General features: G+C 41.3%; 2 protein-coding genes across 2 annotated transcripts in view; one reads left to right on the top strand and one right to left on the bottom strand.

The window, feature by feature from the left end:
• Nucleotides 1-3,928, bottom strand: part of uhrf2 (ubiquitin like with PHD and ring finger domains 2) — a 34,802-nt gene extending 30,874 nt beyond the window's left edge. Inside the window, exon 1 of the mRNA XM_074616954.1 lies at nt 3,599-3,928. Coding sequence (XP_074473055.1) covers nt 3,599-3,751 — 153 coding nt within the window. The 5' untranslated portion in view covers nt 3,752-3,928. The remainder of the gene's footprint in view (nt 1-3,598) is intronic.
• A 6,312-nt stretch (nt 3,929-10,240) lies between these two features.
• brd10 (bromodomain containing 10) lies at nt 10,241-22,881 on the top strand. Its single transcript, XM_074616833.1, has 10 exons — nt 10,241-10,792; nt 11,422-12,139; nt 13,119-13,319; nt 13,395-14,989; nt 15,179-15,240; nt 16,226-16,315; nt 16,457-16,572; nt 16,774-17,066; nt 17,211-19,217; nt 20,201-22,881. Exons 2-10 carry the CDS (start codon nt 11,433-11,435, stop codon nt 22,150-22,152), a joined length of 7,023 nt encoding a protein of 2,340 aa, XP_074472934.1. The 5' UTR covers nt 10,241-10,792; nt 11,422-11,432; the 3' UTR covers nt 22,153-22,881.
• The last annotated feature ends 38 nt before the right edge of the window (nt 22,882-22,919 follow it).

Below are 22,919 nucleotides of genomic sequence, written 5' to 3'. Positions count from 1 at the left end.
TCCCAAAGAAAGTGCACTGTTATCATATTGTAGCATGTAGAATGACATTAATGTTGAAATTGTGATAAACTTCCAACAATGATCATTTATGACTGAGACTCTGATTGATACTTTATAAGCGAAGACAATATATCATAAAAGGTTGGGCAATATGGACAAAATCAGTATTGTAAAGTATAATTATCACAACAATACAATGATATCAATATTACATATCTTAAATAGTAATATATACTATTTACAACAGTATTCAAAACCACATGTTAAAAGGTTGAATTCATGTTGATCCCATTTCACTTTTTTGTATTTTGCTAGAACAAATTTTCAAATATATTACCAGTAGCTGTTCTTGGGGGTGTAAAGATATAATATTTATATAACATAATATATTAATTGAAAAGAATAGATTGTTTTTCATTTAAATGTCTGGAAGAGCTCAGTAATAAAATTGTCAAATCATATTTTAGTTGCTTTTTGTGAGTAGATATAAATGTAACCGATTGTGTTAAATGGGCATGTGATATCGTCTCATATCGATCGAATATTGAATCAAATCTGAATCGTATTGTGGCAGACTTTGTGTTATAAGCAAATATTGTATCGTTCTCCAAAGAATCATGACTAACACCCCAAGTTGTTCTTAAATATTTGACATCTCACGTATGAACTTATCATAATTAAGGCCGTCCCGAATACCATTTTTTGGGCTTTGAAGCTTTGGTGAGAAATACTCGAAGATATTCAAAGCCTCGAGGAGCAGCGTGGCGCAGCAGGCTGACATGTTCTTCTGTTTGTCTGTCTCCATCTCCCCCATTTCAGCGCGCAGGACAGCACCGCTGCCGCACCACTGTACACACACGCACCTCTGCACACAACAAACAGCTATAGCCGTCTGACAATAACAACTAATAATTAATAATGTTGTGGGATTATTCCTTATTTCATGGGCTATTTTGGGATTCATACATTATTATTACATACTTATATATATATATATATTTATAAACTAAGCATTCAAATAGTGATTTGGAGGTCGAATACCATGGCAAGGGTCGAGGCTTTGAAGCATTCGGGTCAATTAAATCACACTCTCTTAATATGACGAATTATCTGGAGAGACAAAGAGCTTAGGAGCTTAGGTATAAGCATTTTTACCGGCTGCATTACTGGTGTAATCAGACAGGTATGGGGTGTATAAATACAAACTAAATTGAATTGTTAGTGGGGTGGATTCAGCAGAGATCTACCTCATTTTGGTGGACTTAAATGTCAATTGAAATAGAGAGAAACAAAATCGTTTGCAGGATATGTCATATTGATCGTCCATTACTAATATAAATATCACACTGTTTTTTAGGGATGCACCGATACCTGATGGGATATCGGGCCATTACTGACTCAAATAGCTGGATCGGGTATCGGTGACAATGGGGCCGATCTTTTCAATTCAATGCTGTGTGTTTATATACTATATACATTATATACTAGAATTTTAATTCTTGTTTAGGTTTTGAACAATTTGTTGCTGCATTAAAAGGTTTACACGTAAATTGTAATTCCTGTTCATTTTGAAGATTTCTTACCGAGTTGCTGGCGTACGATTTATTATTTTAATAATAAATATCAACTGAGTAAATTTATATCTATGTATTAATTTGATACATTTTGTTTTACAAAGTTAAGAAAGAAATGTTCAAGTGAAGCCTGAAGTTGCCTTACACATAACAGAATGATCCAAGTCTCTTCAAAACAGTGAGGCATACAGCTTATAAATTAAACACTGGTATGAGATTGGTACTCCTTATCGGCCGATACCCAAAGTCCAAGTATCACTATCGGGACTGAAAAAGTCAGAACGGTGCATCCTTAATACCAATATAAAGCTACATACTTTAAATTATAATATATACAACAGTATTCAAAACCACATTCTAAAAAGGTTAAATTCACGTTGACCCCACTCCATTTTTTTGTATTTTGCTTAAACTAATTTTCAAAAATATTACCAGAATTTGTTCTTAAATATTCGACATCTCATGTATGAACTTATCACAATTAAATCACAATATCTTAATATAAAGACAGGTATAGGGAGTGTAGTAAACCCTTGAATTGTTGGTGGGGTGGAATCAGCAGAGATTAATAAAACAAAATATATGATCTACCTAATTTTGGTGGAGTTAAATGTGAACTGAAATAGAGAGAGATAGGCCTACAAAATTGTTTGCAGGATATGTCATATTGATTGTCAATGGACTGATATAAATATCACATTGTTATTATGGTCAGAATTGACTAAATAATGAAACATTGCCACACAAATTAATATCCTATGGTACTTAAGTACATTTTTGGTGAGGTGGAATCAGCAGAGAGAAGGGGGGGGGGGGGGACAAAGGAGGACGGTCTGCAGGACAGATAATAATGCACTATACTCATTTTTAACAGTCTCTTCTGCACTATATTCACTTTTTTTTAAAAGTCGTGTATCACAGCTGTTACCCTGCACTATATTCACTTTTAGCAGTTTTTCTTCATCTCCTTGTATTTTTATATCTGGCATATTTTTTTGTACTTTGCACTACTAACCTTTTTACTGCCTTTTTACTAACATGTTTTTTCACTATGGAACTGTGATGCTGGAAACTTGAATTTCCCTCGGGATTAATAAAGTTACTATCTATCTATCTATCTATCTATCTATCTATCTAAATTTGTAAACAGTCCTGGATTAAATACAAAACATGCCTATAGGAATCATGACATCCTTCTGAATCTGTGTGTCAAACAGTAATTGCACTACTGAATAGCCATTAGAAAGACATGTTTACAGCAGACAGCCTTGTCCATCCTCCTCACTGTACATTGTAGTGACGCCACTGTGTGTAAACACAACTACACTTGCTTTTTTAGATGTCAGGGCACGTGGAGCCACGAGTCCCCTCCTCCTCCTCCTCCTCCTCCCTCAAATTATCATTAACATCATCATCATAACACACCACATGCACCACAGCCTGCGTGGTGCTGGCTCACTAATGGCTCACTCAGTGCAGTTTGGAGCCACATGTTACAGAATACTAAACAAAAAACAGAAAGATATATATATCTATATGTCTATATATATATATATATATATATATATATATATATATATATATATATATATATATAGGGACACTGTGCTGTTAATGCATGTGTTGATCAAGCTGAAACATGTGCTCTAGGCTGAGTGATGGCTGCACTACTTCATGGAAACAGAGGCTTCTCTTTTCTCTCAATGTAAACAAACATGTCTGAGACATTTGTTGCATGCAGGTTCTCCTCTGCAAACCCAAACAATGCAATATGATTCCATAATATGAGCATAAATCCGTGTTCATATGTCTGTTTTCTCTCGGTGGGCTGGCACATCGAGTACCCCTGGTGCTCTTGCGCAACAACTATTGGCGGATTCCTATCAAAACAGGAAGCTCGCATGGGTCCGAAACGTCTCCAACAACCAGAGGACCACTCTCTCTCACTCTCTCTCTCCACCACAGCAAAACACATCAAAAACAGACTGTTGCATGACGGGTTGACACTAAATAACCACGTTTACCTGCTTCCCTCGGTAGAAGAGGCGCTGCTGCGGCGGGCTCACATTGAAGATCTCCTGTATTTTCAAGCGTAAAGACTCAATTTTGGTCAATCTAGAAAGATCCTCCACGGTTCGCGTCTCCTTCCCGTCTATGGTGCGAACCTGGATCCACATCGTTACGCACCGCCCTGTTGTTACTGCCTCTCAGAGAAATAGCAGGTTCAAAAGCAAAGTATTTTGGATGCGAGTGTTGTTGTTTTTGTTCCAGGAGGGGTCAAAGGTAAGATAGAAATGAGAAAATATGCGTTCAGGGCTCCATTGCGTTTTCCTCTGCAGAGGCAGCGTCGGACTGGGCTCACGCAGGAGGTGTCTCACATGAGGTCGCGGCGCCAAGCAAATCTCGCGAAATAACGTTCAAGCGAGCACAGTTTGCAGTTAAAGGCACAGCAGCTCTCTCTCTCTCTCTTCAGTGTGAGAATACAGAGCCTTGTTTCAAGGCCTTTGCAGTACAGAAGGCATATATTATTGGTGCCACTTAACAATCCTATGTATGGGGGGACAGGACATATTAGGGACCAGTATAGTTTCTATGATGTGGGTTCTCCCTGTCAATAGACTAACCCAGGGGTCAGCAATCTTTACTATCAAAAGAGACATTTTAGTCAAAATAAAAATAAAAAAAATCTGTCTGGAGTTGCAAAACATTTGAGCATTGTGATGAAGGTAACACAGTTTATAGTCTAAGTATATAGTATATAAGTCTAATGCAGTGAGGGCCTAAGAGACAATGTACCACGGAGTATTAGGGCCACATTGAGGGAAAAAACATCTGAGATTTCCAGAATAAAGTCATAATATTACAAGAGAAAAGTCATAATATTACGAGAATAAAGTCATAACTTTACGAGAATAAAGTCATAATATTATGAGAATAAAGTCATAACTTTACGAGAAAAAAGTCGTAATATTACAAGAAAAAAAGAAAAGAACTCTTAAAAATTGCTACTTTATAATATTGACTTTATTCTCATAATACTACGACTTTTTTCTCTTAAACTTATGACTTTATTCTCGTGATATTATGACTTTATTTCTCATAAACTTGTGACTTTATTCCGCACCGTCGTACCGTAGGCTTACAACAATGATAAATAAAAATGAAAATGTAAACAAAAAACAGTTATTCATTTCCGTTTTTAAAAAATCCACAGGGAGCCACTGGAGAGGGGCTCCCTGTGTCTCCGCATGTGTCTCCGGATCCGCAGGTTGCTGACCCCTGGATTAACCTAAACCTTTTTTTTTTTTAATCCAAAATCAGGACCCTCAATACAGTTGAATGCATGGCTGGATCACTTTTCTTTTTGCTGGGATGGTGGAGTGAGTGAAATATACATTTCAGTCTTCATAAGTTTTAATCCTTTTGTAAATGTAGCCTAATGTATCAAATTAGATAGCACAATATAGTCTATAGTCTCAGACTCCACAACCAGCAATGCTCCCAGTAGACCACATACACAACAAAAACTGACAATAACCTGATATTTTCAGGTGGAATTTCATTCATTCTCACTGTGCAATATCATTTTCCACTTGTGCAATTTTGTTAATAGTCTGTTTTTTGTCAATACTGTATATACTGCTCATATTTTTATACTTCCTTCCTTTTAAATGGTTCATATTTTGTTACACTTTGTTTAGCTCTTTTTTTTTTACTGTGTTAGCTGATGCTTGTTTTTTGCACTATCCCCTTTGCTGCTGTACACTGCAAATTTCCCCACTGCGGGACTAATAAAAGGAATATCTTATCTTATCTTATCTTAGTTTCTATGATGTGTGTTCTTCCTGTCAATAGACTAACCTAAACTTTTTTTTTTTTATCCAAAATCAGGACCCTCAATACAGTTGAATGCATGGCTGGATCACTTTTCTTTGCTAAGAGAATATATGAAAAACGGGTACTGTAGATAGACAGAGGAAAAAGGGTTCAAGTCAAGTCAATTTTATTTGTATAGCCTTTTTTTTTAGCCTTTATTTAATCAGGTTAGTCCCATTGAGATCAAAGATCTCTTTTACAAGGGAGACCTGGCCAAGATAGCAGCAACTAGTAAAAGTACAGACAACACATACATTAACAACAACTGGACACCCTCTGTCCTTTACAGGGCGACCCTCTCGTCGGAAAAGGGAAAACTCCCCCCAAAAAAACCTTTTAACAGGGAAAAAAGAAAAAATGTAAGAAACCTTAGGAAGAGCAACAGAGGAGGGATCCCCCTTCCAGGACAGACAGATGTGCAATAGAGGTTGTGTGTACAGAATAACAACATAATGAATATACAACATAGACAATCCATATGACAAAAATTAATACATATAATGTGAACATATGTGAGAAGGTGGATCCAGGAGGATCCATGTTTCAAGATCAGCTAACGAAGCAGGACTCATCTTAAGGCCCTTGTCATCTGATATTGATCTCTAGTAATGCATATTCCTACATTCTCAAACAAAATCACAATTACTCAAATTACAAAGCAATCACCTCACAGTGACCCTGGGGCTTCTGTTGGCCCCTGGGAATTTGGGGGCCCAGGGCAGTTGCTCACTTTGTCTGGTAATCCAATGTTGATTAAATGTTGTAGGCTAGCTAGTATATTATAGGATTAACCAAAGATCAAGTCTCATGTCTATGGTCTTCCCAAAAAGACATTATACAACTGCAGCCCATTCAGAATGCTGCTGCCATAGTTCTAAAATAAAACAGTAAAACTCGGCCCATTGGCTCAGGTATGCCTGATATACCTGAAAAATAAACCTCATAGGCCCATAAAATATTCCAGATACGGGAGCTGTCATCTTGAGATGTTGACATCTTTGGAGCCAATGTCTTTACAGTATGGAGGTCCTAGCTGGAGGTCCTAGCTGCTACGTTAGCACCACAGTAGCTGTTTGGCTAGATGAAAGACACAACAACTAACCATAATATCTCTATAATTACATTTAGGATCAAATTGACACGTGCTCTATTTCACAGACTTGTGACAGTTATGGAAAGTTAAAGTTACATCTCCTCTCTTGTACAATTCCCAAGTGTCTGGCTCTGCGAATACTTCACTCAGAGCAGCTGTCAATCACAGCTGTCAATTATGACGTCTCACCCCCTTTTTATATCATCAAATAATTCATTAAAACCAAACTTATACGAAAAATTAACCCTTGAACATACATCAGCGTGATAATAATAATGACAGAAACCATCTTTGGGAAAAATGTATTTGACATTTACTCGACTTTGGCCCTTGCCCCATCCGCTAACATGGAGGGGTGCGGGATGTATGACCTATACTGCAGCCATCCACCAGGGGGCGATCTAGATGTTTTGGCTTCACTTTTGGGGAGCTGTCATGTCGTCCATCTTTATATGTCTATGGACCAAACAGAATGCAGCTGCTTTTAGTAGCTATACCAAATGGAACCAACATTTTGACTGTCTTCATTGTGCCCAAACGTTCACTTTCAAATTTAAATTAAAATCTCTCCTGTTCCCATGTGCTTTTGATTCGTTTCTTCACTGCACTTTTGTTTATTGGTGCAACGTACTACTGCACATAAACTGTATATCTGTTTTTTGTCTTAAAAAATATATATAATCTATTTTATTTTTCACTGTGGCTTTATTTCATTGTCTTATGTAAAGCAAAATATTTCATTTTATGTGGGAATATTATTCATAGCATTTTGTCAAAGATAACTCATATCATATTGTTATAATGAGGAAGCATAATACACTTTTCAAATAGGTAATCAAAAGGCAAATCAATAAAATTCCAATAGCAAATCAAAACATTCATTGTACACTATCATGGGCCTGGCTCTATCCATGTCCCTCAAAGTATTTTTTGCACACTATTGCAATGCACATGAGGGAAAAGAAGGCCTATATTGGACTGAAAAACCGTTGCCTGACAATACAGTACCTTAAAGCTGAGCCAAAATCACTGTAAAGCAAATGCCTCTCGTGGAATAATTGCTTAATTAACAATTGTCCCAGCTGGAGACCTCCTCGATGAGCCACCGGCAAGTCTAACTGTCAGAATAATAGGCCTACATCTGCTCGTTTTCCCAATGCTGCGTTTTCTGTCTTTTGCTCATGTGACTAAAAAAATTGCAGTTGTATTAAAACAATGTGGGGTGCTAAATATATCCAGGAACATTGTTTTAAGAGATCAATTTGGTGATTAACAACTCTAATCACCCGCCTGAACCTACAGCAGTGGTCTACAGCGGCCAAAACACAATAATTACTTCTTTTTTTCCTTCTATTTTATGTTTTTTGTTTGTTTTCACTTATTATTGATAGTATTGGTGTTATTGTTGTTATTGGTATTATTATCATAACGTCATCATCATTATTATTATTATTATTTATTATTATTAATATATATATATGACTGTGTGTACATATTTATATATTTAGTTTTCTCTTATTCCCTCTACATATAAAATGTATGTGTGTGTATGTACAGTATATGTGTATTTAAGAGTAGCTATATGTCATATATTACCACCTAGTTTCATTCAATGCCACTCTCACACCCATTATCCTGATCATGCACACAGACACACACACACACACACACACACACACACACACATTCTTCACACTGCTTTAGTCACCTTGTTTTCAGTTTGTTTGTTTGTTATCTCTTGTTTTGTTTTTTTTATATGTCCCTACACTTATCTTCATTGTTTTGTAATCACTTTATCACATAATTAAAATAAATAAGTAAATAAAAAGAAAATAATGGAAAAAAAAAAAACACAATAAAAGGAGAGGTAATTTTGTCTTGAGTCAGGTCTGTCAAGTATTCAATTTTCTCAGGCAGTGAACAAATCCTGCCTCCTGTGATCGGATTTACACACACACTAGTCCCAAACATATAGCCATAACCAGAATAACCATGTGGTGGAGCTTTTCAAAGGCGGTGAACAAACAGCCTGTGTTCAAGAGTTACCTGAGAGGCCAAACAAAGGGCACAGAAAAGCCCAGTAGTCCAACAACTGTGTGTTGTACATGCGTCACCAGCGACATTTAGCGGTTAAAAGTGGGTACTGCATGCTGCTGAAGTTTAGACTGTACATGGAGGAGACTCTTTCTGTAACTCATTTAAAAACACTCAAGTTATAGATGAGAGTTTACATGCTGCTGATTCGTTGTTGTGCACAGTATAGTCTTGTCACTAATGTGCATTTTTTTTTTTAATGATTTTTAATGACAGCTGTCTCGAGATGCTCCTCTTTTAGTGGCAATGGGGGACACAATCAAAAATAAGGTTAGTAATACAGTGCAAAGTGAGTATATGTCAGAAATAGTTAAAAAACTATGGAAGTTTTTATTGGACTTTATTAGTTGTAACCCACAGAAGACATTCCACAAATGTGTACCATGACCTGAAATATTTCACTATCCACAAACATGTATTTTTGTATTTGTGTTGTGTAAAGGTCACATCCACAAAAATAATACAGGGTGATTTGCAAATACACATAACTTACTCTGTAAATACGTATTTTAAGGTTTACATGTAAAGTGATATCTACACATTTGTGCATCTATTTCGCATTTACAGATCGCTTTCCTGTGCATTTGTGGAATGTCTTCTGTGGGTTACAACTAATAAAGTCCAATAATATGGAAGTTTTTATTGGACTTTATATTATATTAAACACGCATTTGTGCATCTATTTCTACACGTGGAATATTTGCCCTTCCTGTGCATTTGTGGAATGTCTTCTGTTGGTTACAACTAATAAAGTCCAATAAAATCTTCCATACAATAAAAACTTCCATAGTTTTGGAGCTATTTCTGACATATACTCACTTTGCACTGTATCATTAACCTTATTTTTGATTGTGTCACCCATTGCCACTAAAAGAGGAGCATCTCGAGACAGCTGTCATTCAAAATCATTAAAAAAATGCACTTTAGCGACAAGACTATTGTGCACAACAAGGAGTCAGCAGCGTGTAAACTCATCTATAACTTCAGTGTTTAAGTGTTTTTTACAACACACAAATACAAAAATACATGTTTGTGGAGAGTGAAATATTTTCAGATCATGGTACACATTTGTGGATTGTCTTCTGTGGATTACAACTAATAAAGTCCAATAAAAACCTCAATTTTTATGAGCTATTTCTGACATATGCTCACTTTGCACTGTATTATTAACCTTATTGTTGATTGTGTCAACCATTGCCACTAAAAGAGGATCATCTGGAGACAGCTGTCATTCAAAATTATAAAAAAAAAAATGCACATCGGAGACAAGACTATACTGTGCACAACCACGAATCAGCAGCATGTAAACTCTCATCTATAACTTGAGTGTTTAAGTGTTTTTTAAATGAGTTACAGAAAGAGTCTCCTCCATGTACAGTGTAAACTTCAGATACATAACACAAATACAAAAATACATGTTTGTGGATAGTGAAATATTTGCAGATCATGGTACACATTTGTGGAATGTCTTCTGTGGATTACAACTAATAAAGTCCAATAACAACTTCCATACAATAACAACTTCCATACAATAAAAACTTCCATACAAAACCAACAATAACATAATGTGCTGTGTGACATGCGACAGTATCGCGACGTCAAACTGCGCACGTTTGCATCAGGAGCACGCAGGGTGGCAGTGAAGTGGACGGTTCAGTCAGCAGCCTTCAAAGCAGTCAGACAGAGTAGTCGCTTACTAGCTGTTTTTAAAGCCCACAGGCTTCAGAGTATATCTGACACATGGCGCATTTCTAAAGTGCACCTATGATGTTGTACTCGTCATAAAGTGGCTGTCAACATTGCAGACCCAGCTGGTTAGCTGGACGGCTAGTAGTGAGAATGAACAGTGTCGGACAATCAGCTAACTAGTGTTACTCCGGCTGATGCTCCTTTAGCTTATCTCTGCTGTCACTGACATCACTCCGTGTTGCTGACGACATGACATGCCTGCATAACTTTCTACCTGCCGGACGTTTCATTGCTACGGTGTTTTCATTATGGACAGCGAACGCAGCAATTGCAGGCCCCAGACTGGAGACAATAGCAAGCTAACCTAGCTACTAGCGAGCAGGCTGTCGTGCTAAGCTAAGCTAAGCTTTGCTAAGAGCTGGTTGCGTGTCTGGAGGTCTGTGGAGCTGCACTGGAAAACGTCGAGGTATGTTGTTAGGTAGCCGAAGCTCTGCCTCTGGTCTTGTGATAAGGGACTGTAGATCTCCATGTGAGCAAGCAGAGCAAAGTTTGTTTACTTATATTGTTGTTAAACCGTTAGTTAGCTCGCTAATAGCTAACTTCAAGCTAGCTAGCCTTTGATCCAGAGAAACAGGGAAAAGTTTGCAGAGATTATGCAAAATGAGTTTAATGCTAGTAATTTGTGCACATTGTGATAGACATCCCAGTGTTCAGAGCATCATGTGGCTGTAATAATGTGAGCACCTGCTCCATGACAGGGATTGTAATGTCAGCAAACTTAGCCGAGCAATCTCAGGTATGTTAGGTATGTAGCAGCATCTCTCTGCTGTCATTGCTTTTTGTCACAACAAATATAATTATTTAACCATTATTATTGAGGAACATAAACTTAATATTAGAAAGAAAATATCCCATATGGTGTTGTCGCTATGAATGCACACTTACTAGCTGAGCTTGATGCAATACCAAAGAAACTTACTAAATGCTTAGTAAGCACTTTTTTTATTTGTTGTGGTTTTAGTTTTCCCTTGCATCAAAATGTGTTGTTGCAACATCAATGTCCAACAAAAGGTGACACCTGTTTACCCACTTCAGGTGCCTGCTCCATGGATCAGGTGGATGTGACAGACCAAATCACAGCAGCTTGTATTCAACAGTTGTTCCACAACCAGGACTTGACTGTGACTGACCAACTCTCGGCACTTCAGCAGCCCATCATGTCTTCACAATCCAAGTGGGTGAGCAACAGCAGCACTGACCTGATCATAACTGACGATGGGCTCAGTAATGGCACCTGTGAAGTTGAGACTGTGGTATTATTACACTGTCCAAGTGATAGTGGAGATGTTACCGCTGAGGGTGACCACCTTGCTCTGAGCAATGATGGCATGTCAGAGTTCTCTAACAGTGACCTCTCTCTGCCTGAGGTCTGCATTTCCACCAACAGCAATAGCTTTGAGGAGGATATGAACTATGAGGTCCAGCAAGCTTATAGAATATTCACTGGCTTCCTTTTGGACAAGCACAAAGGCATCACCAGCCCGTTCCTCCATCCCATCGGCCACCAGGAGGCCCAGCATGGTATCGGAGGTGTCTGGGGAAGGGGTCAGGCACAGCTCAGGCGGTCGATGTGCTTGCGGAGGATGGAGGAGAAGTTTATCAACCAAGAGTATGGGACCATAACAGAGTTTGTTGCAGACTTCAGGCTGATGCTGGAGAACTGTTATCGCTGCCACGGGGTGGACCACTGGATCTCCAAACAGGCTCAAAAGCTGGAAATCATGCTGGAGCAGAAGCTTACATTGCTATCCAGGTAAACAATAAACATGATGTAATTACACTGTTGAGAAAAATTGCTTAGCTGGCAAACGTTCAAACCCATCATACAGTTGCAATAATAGAGGTTAATGTTGCTGGTCAACGAATATTTGCCTGGAAAAGTTAGTTCACAAACATTTAGTAGATGCAGTTTTTGAAATATTATATTAGAATTACTTTATTGCCTTCGAGTACTTCTACATGGCATAAATGTAAAGTGCCTATATTATATCTGTTGTTTTATTAATGAGAGAATGGGAGTTTGTTCAACGGCATACTATGATTTCACAATGACGATAGGTGATTTACTCAGTAGCATGATTTAAAATGGCCACAAACTAATTCTTTATGCATTTTAAACACATGTTTTGCTGTTGGGTTATCAGTGGTGTAGATGTCTGTATTACTTCCAACCATCCTGACAATTTCCTGGTTGGCCTACAAAAATACTTCATCCCCGGAGCACTCTATCGTCTTTAGTTATGACACCTTTTCACTGACTTCATATACATTTAAAATAATTAGCATTTTAATGCTCTGGACATTGTCCTGTTTTCCAGATTGTTACAGTGTATACAATTTAAAATGCTAATCCACATAAAAGACCTTTGTTGTCTTTGGTAGAAAGTTGAAGTAAAAGGCTTATGACCTGTTTTAACAGTACCAGTGACTGAGAAACAAAACAAAAGCAACAACACATGTAAGTCAGTCAAGCAATATATTTCAACCTGATTCTTATAATACAGAAGGCACTGTAAATCTGGGTTTCTTTCCGGGGACTTTTAGTCCCTAAAACCTTTCAAGGAACTAAAAGGTTCCTTCAGCCCACTGTTGTCTGCATTTCCAACATGGTCTGACGCCTGTCAATCATGTTGTTTCCATGACGACCAGTAACAGACACACTCAGAGTGGAGGTTACAGGTCATTAGTTTGTATTGAAACATATTTTTTTTTCTCTTCGTCTGTCAAACCAGGACGCTGCGAGAGAAGACGACCTTGGCAGTGACTTCTAAAGGACGTTTTGGTGCAGAAGAGGAACGCAGTTCAGGGGGCACCTCTACAAGGAGGAGGCTGGCACCTCGTAGCCTGGCTACCATCACTGTCGGTGGGCATGAGTCTATCATGGTCCAGGCCCTACGGCTCGAAGAACAGCAGAGGGTCAAGGAGGAGAAGAGGTGAGTGAATATTTGAGAGAGATTAAAAGTTGCTGTCGTAAACCCGCCAACAATCGATGTTTTCTGACCTTTCAGGCAACGTGAGCTTGAGAAGAAAGAGGCAGAGGAAACGTCAGCCAAAGAGGTGGAAGAGTGGGAGCAGACTTTGCTTTCACAGGCTTCCCCTCACACTGTGGACACACTTTGGGAACTCCCTGCTATAGGGCACTTTCTCTGTCTGGCTCAGTCTGCCCTTAACCTTCCAGAGATTGTGTTTTTTGATCTGGAGCGTTGTTTGCTGATGCCCCGCTGCAGCCTCCTACTGTCCAAAATTATGTCTTCCCTACTGTCCCCACCCCAGCAGAGGGCCACTCTGCACCGCCGGCCTGCCCTGCCTTACCACCGCTGGGAGTCAGAACTCAGGCAGCGGGTCATGGGCTGGTATCGAGCTGTTGGTGCCTCCCATGATCAGCCAGCTCGGGCTGAGCAGCTGGGACTCTGCCACCAGTTTTTCAGCACTCTCGGGGAGGTGAGTCCTTTGGAGGAGAAACCCTTTCACTTGCTGCCACTCTACCAGCGAGTATGGCTTCTGAAGGCGCTGTGTGACCATGTGTATGAGACACAGAAATATGTGCAGGGTGCTCTCCTGGCCCAGCCCATTCATGAATGTAGGGAGTCTATTTTGGGCTACGACAGCAAGGAGAATGCCTATATACATTTCCCACATTTCTGTGGGGCAGACCTGAGAATCTACCGCCAGAGCCCCAGCACACCCCCCGCTTTTCCTTTCCCTTCTGTGTGGGTCAAAAAGGTTGATGTAGAGCCAGAGACAGAGGGTGAAGAGTCGGATGGAATGAAGGAAGAGGGGGTTACAAGTGACAGGGGGTGTTATGGAGGCTCAATGGACACAGGAGAGTCTGATGATTTTGGAAAGGGGAGAGCACTTGGGGTTTTCAAAGGGGAAAACAGGGATGGAGATGGAGATAAAAAGTGTAAATTGTGGTCACTGAAGAAGGAGGTTTCTGAATCGGGGTCCTCTGATGGAGACTCCTGTGAAGACTCTAAATTGGACTTAAAAATACACACTAACTCCTTTTACTTTTCACACACTAGTCCTATTGGAGGGCGTGGTGTGGGAATGAATTTGAAGGAAGAAACTCTAGAGTTGGAGCATCAATCCAAGCGACTCAGATTAAAACAGGAGCCGGGCTTCTCATTGGGCTCAATGCGCACCATTAAAGCAGAGACACAGGAGCCCTGTCTGAGTGTAGGGGAGCACAGCTACACAGGCAGGTCACCTGCTCGCTCACCCCCAACCAAACCAATGAAAATGGAGGGAGGAAGTCCCAGTCTGGGACACCAAATGCCTTCCTGTTTGGATTGTTGCAAAAGCAAAACTAGTAATGTTAAATCTGAGGACTATGACTGCGGCTGTGGTACATCAGGGCTGGTGTCTTCTGAGAGTTCTCAAAACTCAAGTGAAGAGAGGGTGAATGACAAAATCTGGACAAAAAGAAAAAAGCGGAAGAAAAGGCGAGGGAGGGAACCGCTGCCAAGAGTGAAAGGAGAGCACAAGCAGCTGCAGCACGTGGACCGGATGAGGCTGTACCCAGCTGAGACTACCAAGTCTGCAGTGCGCAGAGTTGCCCCAACGATCAAAAGAAAAGACAAGAAGAAGAAACATAAAACAGGTGAGAATAAGCTCAACGTTGACCAATGGTTTCTTTGGTATTGCATCAAGCTCAGCTAGTAAGTGTGCATTCATAGAGACAATACCACATGGGATATTTTCTTCCTCTATTTTCTTCCCAATATTAAGTTTTACGTTCCTCAGTAAAAACATGTTGGTTCAATAATTATATTCGTTGTCTCATTGACAGGAAAAAAGCTTGAATCGTCAAAGAAAATGAAAGATGAACCTCCAGTTGAGCCATCATTTAAGGTAGTCACACTCATGCTGAAATATAGACTCTTATTTCTTTAACAGTGTATTTTAATGGTGTATTAACTGAATAATCATTCAAAAAAAAAGTTAATTTATAACAATTTTCTAGTCTTTTTTTATATATATAATTTAAAGTTTGATTGAGTTTTATAACCGCTATATCCAGCGACAAAAAGGTGAAAAAAACAACAAGCAGGCAGGAAAGCTATCAGACATTCATATAAAAAAGGCAATTATTGGTTACAATAATGCAGTGGGCATTGGCACATGTAAACAATGACATATGTGCTGTATCATACCATCAAAATATTGATAAGGTTGGGTTGCTCACTCCGGACATATACCCACTAAAGCTGTCTTATTGTTATTTAATCATTTTATTCTTCTAGTTCAAACTTCCCATCATCTTTTCACATACAACTATTTCCATTATTTGTACCCTCCATATTTTCAGTGTAGGTGTTTGAGGCTCTCTCCAACATCTTAGAATCAGGCGAGTTATTAAGCCTGTTGTTATTACTCTCAGTGCAAATTTACATAACTGTGGCACTACGGTTTTGTCCCCGAGGAGACACAAACTTGGTGATCTGGGCAGTTCTAATCATTCACCCATATATTCCAGAACATTCCTCCATAAAACTATTTTATAGTCTTGATATAAAGGGAAACTTTGCTGATTTTCAACTGGCTTTGTATCGTTGCAATGTTCAGCTTAGGTGAGGGTCCGCTGGGTGATGTAAAACGCATCATTTCGTGTCATCCTGTGGACTATTGCCGGCGGTTGAGCGGGGAGCTCCAAGGAACGGAGGGAACCTGAACATCGTTCATTTGCACATACCACCCGCATTGCAACGATACAAAAGCCGGTTGAAAATCGGCAAAGTTTCCCTTTTAAGCCTCACCCTTCTTCTCCCCCTCGTTTATCTTGTCTCTCTTTCTTTATTACGAATTTCTTACTCGATTTGTTTTACCTCCTCTGTAGTTGGTATGCACCAGTCTTGAGGGGTTGCGAGAGCTCATCGGTAAGACAGAAGATGAGCTTGATGACCTGGAGAGCACCAAAGAGAGATTGGTAGGTGGCAATCCTAGTTCTGCCAAGATGCTTTCTACACATGCTCCAGAGCCTTCTGTATTTGGTGGAGAATACGATGCGGTCACAAATTTTAATTTTGGTGACTTGACTCAGGTTTCCTTTGCATGTTTGAACTCACAGGGTCGGTGGTATTATAGGAGAGAAGCAGTGAAAGACCTCCACAGCACTCTGATCAGACTACTGAACGAGCTCTCGCCCTGGGAACCCAAACTGGTTAAGGCCTACCAAAGGAACAGGTACAGCTCATTTGATTGGATCGAACCTTCATAGATACTTTTTTTGTCAAAGCTAAGTGCTGATAATAATTCTTAGTATTGTGCAGTTTGAGCTCAGCTGACCAGCACAAAGCATATGACTGATTAAAAAAGCTCTTTTGTCATAAAGTAATTGCTCAGCTGGAGACAAATCCTTCTTTTCTTCTCTTGCTTCAACATCAGGCTTCGTTTGAAGAAGGAATTTGATGATTTCAAGAAGCACCCAGAATACAATAACTTTGTGCGTGAGGAGAGTATTTCATCATCATCATCAGATGATGAGGATGAAGATGATGATGAAGAAGAGAGGAGTTTGGGGAAGGAGGTGTTTTCAATCTCAGATCATTATAGAAGATCGGAGGATGAAGATGATGATGAAGAAGCGAGTGGTTTGGGGAAGGAGGTGTTTTCACTCTCAGATCATTATAGAAGATCAGAAGATGAGGACCTGGTTCCCAGAGGTCTTTGGAGTGGAGGTAATGTTATTAAAGTTACGCAGTTCTGAGCTTATTTAACTGTCCTAGAGGAAGTGAAATTAATTGTACTACCTGTCTTTTGACCCTGTATAGATGGCTCATTGATCAGTGCATCCCTAACAGACATCTCTATTATGTTCTCAGCAAACATCACGGAGTTTGTGGGTGAATCTGCTGCAGAAAGAATGATGACCTACAAACCTACCAACCACCTAAAACACCCACTGGCCAGCACAGAAACACACGTCAATCTGTCGCCCAGAAGTCAGGCTGGCAGCAGTAACATTATTTCGACCCCTGACTCTGGGCCACAGTCTAGATCTGAACTGAGACCATCAAATCAATCCAGGGATTCAAACTCAGCATGGGCAGCACTTTCACCCAGAACCCCCATCATCCATCCCACCACTGGACTACCTAAGGGCTACACGCCCATCCCCACCCTGCTGGCTAAGAGTGTGGGAAACAAAGTGACCTTAATGAAACGGCCTGATGATTTTACAGGGATCAACGTCGTAGACAGACAGAGCAAAGGGTCTTTGGTCTCCCTGCCTACCTCTGCAGTGACTACCACAACACTTACAAAAGCACAAAGTTCTCCATCCAGCTCCCAGCAGAACTTGCAACAAAATCAGGCACAAGGACTACAACAGACTGAAGTAGTAAGACAGCCAGGAATGGCTACAGTGACGGCAGCTCTTCCTAAATCCCCACAGGCGAAACCAACCCAGACTGTACAAAACAATCCTGTCCAAGTGGTGTACAAAGTACCTGAGAGGCAGGGTCACCTGGTGAGAAAAGACAGCAACAGCCCAGTCAAGATCTCTGTTCATCCCGTCGTGGACCAGAACACTGGGGAGAAGATCATGCAGCAGTTGGTGATTCTGCCTTCTAACCTTCTCATTCACAAAACTGAAGAAAAGGTGTCTTCATTACATCAACAACAGTCTAAGGGCATTCAGGTCCCAGTTTCTAAAGTGGCCAGCCCCTTCTGTATGTCCACCAATGTGCCTGGGTTCGCTATTCCCGAAAACAGAATCCCTGTTCAGCAAGTGGCTCCCTTACGAGACGCCAGGACACTTTCTCCTTCTGTTTCCCCTCGTCTGCAAAGGGGGGCCCTAAACACAGCAGGACACAAGGGGGCACAAGTCTGCAGCCCCCAAGGTGTCACTCCAAACCCCTCACCCATCACGACTCCTTCTAGTGCAGTTTCTACTGAGTCTATTAAATCTGCAGACCCTAAACAGGAGCTCAGGACGGTGTGTATCCGCGACTCGCAGTCCATCCTGGTAACAACTAGAGGAGGCAACACGGGCATCGTCAGAGTCCAGACATCCTCAGACCAGAATGCGCTTGGTTCTTTGTCCACCAGTCCAGTCATCACCATCTCACCTCAGTTTAAAGCCTTCCTCATCTCCAAGACGGCACAGACTCTCTCTTCTTCTGCTCCCTCTCAGACTTCCCATTGCTCCATCCCAGCAGTGACAAGTATCTCAGTGGCCCAACCTCAGAAGCAGGTTCCTTCAGTATTAAAATCCCCTTCCACTCTCACAACGCCCATGTTCTCTGCAGTCACTGGTAGCATTCCCGTTACAGGCCCAGGAAGCCAGTCCGCAGGCACTACTGTTGCTATAAGTCAAGGCTCCAACACCTCTGCTGTTTCTACGAAGATTGGCCAGCTAGCGCAGACGCCTGTTGCCGGTTCTCATTTTCAAGCTTCATTAGTAAAAAACACTGTTGTCGTCCCATCACTGAGTAGCTCTGGTGTTCCCCAAGTTCTCACGCAAGCGGAGTTCATCAGCAAGACCGGTGTGAAGCGAGCCAGTACAGATGAGAGATCCCAAGTTACTAAATTCATCCTAGTTACTCCCTCTTCTTCCTCCGCCTCAACTGTAGCCTTATCTAAAGGTACGCCCTCCTACACAAAATCCCTTCCTAGCTCCAGAGTCATGTTCATCAGCCAGCCCACAGCGACATCAACCACCACCTCTGTGGGAAGCATCCCAAAGCAGGCGATAGCAATGGGGGCTAGTGGACAACTGCTGACCACTTCATTATCAAGTCAGACTCTAAAGATGGGATTGAGCCCAGGCCAACCTGTTGTCAACTCAGAAGCATTGTCCAAGCTCAAGAACATCACTCTGCCCTCAGGTGGGTTTGTTTGATGTGATGTTTCACTGGTATTCTCATTATGTCTTCTGTATCTTGTTTTTGATTCAGTCTGTAAATATAGCAACAATGGGACCTTATCAATTAGTACATGTAGAATTCATAATGTAGTTGGAGGAATGTGAAGCTAAGTTTTTTTTAGATGCTACAGTATTTAGTAATTTAAATATTGTATTAAAGTGGTAATACTAAGACCTAGGGATGTCCAAATCCGATCTCAAAGATCAGTTTTGGGGCCAATTAAGGGATTTTTTAACTGATTGGTATCGGCTATATTGAGCTAGGGGTCGCGAGGCCTTCTTGATTTTAAGGGGTGTAAGACAGCTTTTTAAAAAAAATATACAGTTGGCCTATATCTCAGCATTTCATTAATTTCTGTGACAACAATTAAATAAAATTGCTAATTTTAAATTTGGGATTATTATTTAAAATATAAACTTTAAAACAAATTTCACAGGATAAGGATACAGTGAAGACCTGAACACAAGCTATAGTCACAGAGCCTTCCCTCTCTGCTAAACAGCCTCGTCCTGCATTGGAAAAGTACGCAGTTAAAGCAACCAAAAAGCTACTTGAACAGTGGCCAAGCATCAGGGAGAAGAAAACGTTGAATTTGCTAAAAAAAAAATGAAGCCTTTTAATTATGAGTGATTGTAAAAAACAGAACACAGAGATTTGTATTAAAAGTTAAAATCTTTGAAGCAATATTCACAGGAACTAGTCTGCTCAAAATTCATCCAAATCGCTCGTTTTACACACACTTCCTGCAGTTATTGCGTTCACTATTTGGGTTAATTGTACAGTTTATCAGTTGTTAATAATATGAAATGTCGGTATCGGCACTATGTTAAATGACTCGGATCTGGGGCAAAAAAACTTGATCGGGACATTCCTACTAATACCCTAAATTCAGCCCCATTATCAATGTTGAGCTATTGAATAAAATATCTCTTGTGTGTCTCCAGGTGTTCAGATCCAGTTGTCAGGCAAGACAACAACCATTGGACAGACCATAGGTGCCCTGTCGCGTTCCCCTTCCAAGAGCACACCAGTGTCTGTCTCAGATACAGGCCGTCCGACAGCCACCACCGCTGGACTGGTCCCGCTTACAAGTTCAAATACCATCACAAGCTGTTCCGCCCGGCTTGCCTCTCACGCTTCTCCGACCGCCAGCTCTCCGCTCAAGGGTGTCCCTTCCTTCGCCATGATCTCCCAACCAGGCTCTTCCTCATCCACTGCTGCCACTCTGCCTGCAGGAAACGTCACCAAGAAGGACCTTGGTATGTCTGCAGGTATGCTGTTCGGCAACTCTCCTGCTCAGGTAACTACTACTGTGCAGAGTAGCCCAGCCCAAACCTCCACACCCACTCTTATCCGTCAGCCTTCAAATATCCAAAGTGGCATTGGTGAGGAAACCACTTCCTTCTTACCTTCCTCTCAACTTGCTCTCAATAAACCCATCTCCTCTGCAACAACCACGCCATTCACCACCTCTGCTACTGGCACAATCCAGCAGAGGATAGTCATCAACACCTCCACACCCCTTGCTGCTGGCACGCAGATCCTCCTTAACAATGCACGTTTTGTAGTCCCTCCCCAGGGTTTGGGTCCAGGCAGCCACATCCTTATCATCTCTAGCCCTGCACCACAACAAGTGCCTACTGCCAGTGCTACCAGCGCTGGAGCATCAGTACCCCCCCAAGGGGGAAGTCATGACACTGTAGCCCCTCGAGCACCAGTTTTACCCCAATCCCCAGCCAGGTTTCTGGGTGTGCCAGGCGTAAATTCTCCTTTTGTAGCATGCACACCTGCTGTTGGTCCATCATTGCAAGCAACTACTCCAAATGTCACGCCAGTCCGACTAACAGGACCACCTGGTTTTGGCTCAGCGTGGTTACCCAGTAAAACAAATGTAGTGTCTGCTCTGCCTAGGTTCCCGGCTGCGCAGGCTGGTAACTTTGCATCACCACCTGTAGGTACGCCCACTCTGGTCTCATCGCCGCCGAGGTTAGGCAGCGTTTCCCCAGTGGCAGCCAGTGCCCCTGCTCTCGGCTCAGCACTGACTACAATCAGGTTAGCTGCTGGTACACCCACGCCAGCTGAATGTTCATCCACCATTTCGCCTGCAGTAGCACCCCCCTTGTCCAGATTGTCAGCACCTTTATCATCCTTGCCTGTTTTATCCAGCCCATCAGCTGTTGCCCCGCCCAGCCCCGTCATACCACCCTTCTCCTCAGCTGCAGCTCCTGTGGTAGCAGGCACACCGGCTTTGCATTCTTCTCTTCCTGTCCAGCAGGTGGTTTCAGCGACAACCCCAGGCCCAGGCATACAGCCCCTGCAGACCGCAGTTGGAATTGCAGCACTCTCCACTGCTCCATCACAGGCTTTAGTGCACACGGGACTCGGCAACACATCTAGACCTGCGGTCATGCAACCAGTGCTCGCTGGCGCACGGACACAGGTATTGCCAACAGTGGCTGTCCCGCCAACTGTAAGCGCAGTGTCTAGGATGCTGCCCATTGCTACAGTCCCGCCAATCGGAAGCACCGTCAACACCTTCGAAACGGCACCCGTGGTCACGGCGCTTTCATTCGGTAGCAGTGTAATAATTACTCCAGCTCAACCAATCACATCACTGAAGACAAACATCCACCCATCTGTCGATCTGACCAATCAAGCACTTGGAAAGCACTCTCTGCAGCCCTCACCCTTAGGTTCGCATACCAACGTAGCATCCAAGCTACTCATTAGTCCCGATGGAGCTGTTTTGAACACAGTTCAGTGCCAGGTCAATCCAGCTGAGCCAACTGCCTGCCCAAAACCACTGGATGCACTAGCGGTTTCCCCCAACAGTTCCTCTGGAGCACTACACACACATGATTCCTCTTTACAGCCCTCACAGGCAGACAGAAAGTGAACCAATTAACTGAGACTGTGTCAGCTATGTGAGGACTCCATGTTTCAGCTGCTTAGTTTTGCCTGGGCTCATATCCATTGCTTGTAGTAATCCTGGGGTTAGTTTAAAAAACTGCTTTCCAGCTGTACTTACATTTAGGATACAGTAGGTTATAATCTCTGGTTAGATCATTTTATAGGTAAACTATATGCTCAATCAGACATACTGGAAATGTATACTGTGATGGTTTTTTTTTTTTCAAGCGGAAACTGGTGAGGGTTGCCCTCAAGATGAATGTTATAGACTCTTCGATTCTTTTTTTACTTTATGGCCAGTAATGACACCTGTTATAACAAACCAGTAGAATGGGAGGGTAGATTGAATGAATTTCAACTCAAGCTTTTGTAATAATACTTTTCAGTGCCATTAGATACTGCTTCAAGAAGTAATAATCGGTACAGCTTTCTCTACTTTATGTCGGTTTGAACAATACAACTGTCTGTATCCAGATTCTGTCACGTCATCTTTTTTTCCAACTAGTAACTGTTTGAAAACTACATTTTACTTTTTAGGTATATAAATAAACTAATAGATGAATTTGTACTACATGTTTGAGCCCATATAAAATGTTTTGAAGTCACATTTATTTATTTTTACCATATAGATTTTTCAAAAAAATATTTACTAGGTACATTTTCATTGAACAAATGTGGACGTTACTGCATGGGAATAAACAATGCGACTGTCCCCAACAAGTGTGTTTGTGCTGCTTCCTTATACACACATGA

The sequence above is a fragment of the Sebastes fasciatus genome, chromosome 19 (genome assembly GCF_043250625.1).
Source record: "Sebastes fasciatus isolate fSebFas1 chromosome 19, fSebFas1.pri, whole genome shotgun sequence".
Taxonomy (NCBI): domain Eukaryota; kingdom Metazoa; phylum Chordata; class Actinopteri; order Perciformes; family Sebastidae; genus Sebastes; species Sebastes fasciatus.
This window is presented reverse-complemented; position numbering and strand designations above follow the sequence as displayed.

Bases quoted from the DNA above. Each gene is read 5' to 3' on its own strand.
- brd10 (XM_074616833.1), top strand. From the start codon at position 11,433: ATGGATCAGGTGGATGTGACAGACCAAATCACAGCAGCTTGTATTCAA. The intron at 15,241-16,225 runs GTAGTCACACTC...CCTCCTCTGTAG, and splicing joins CAGTTGAGCCATCATTTAAG to TTGGTATGCACCAGTCTTGA. The intron at 17,067-17,210 runs GTAATGTTATTA...TTATGTTCTCAG, and splicing joins CAGAGGTCTTTGGAGTGGAG to CAAACATCACGGAGTTTGTG.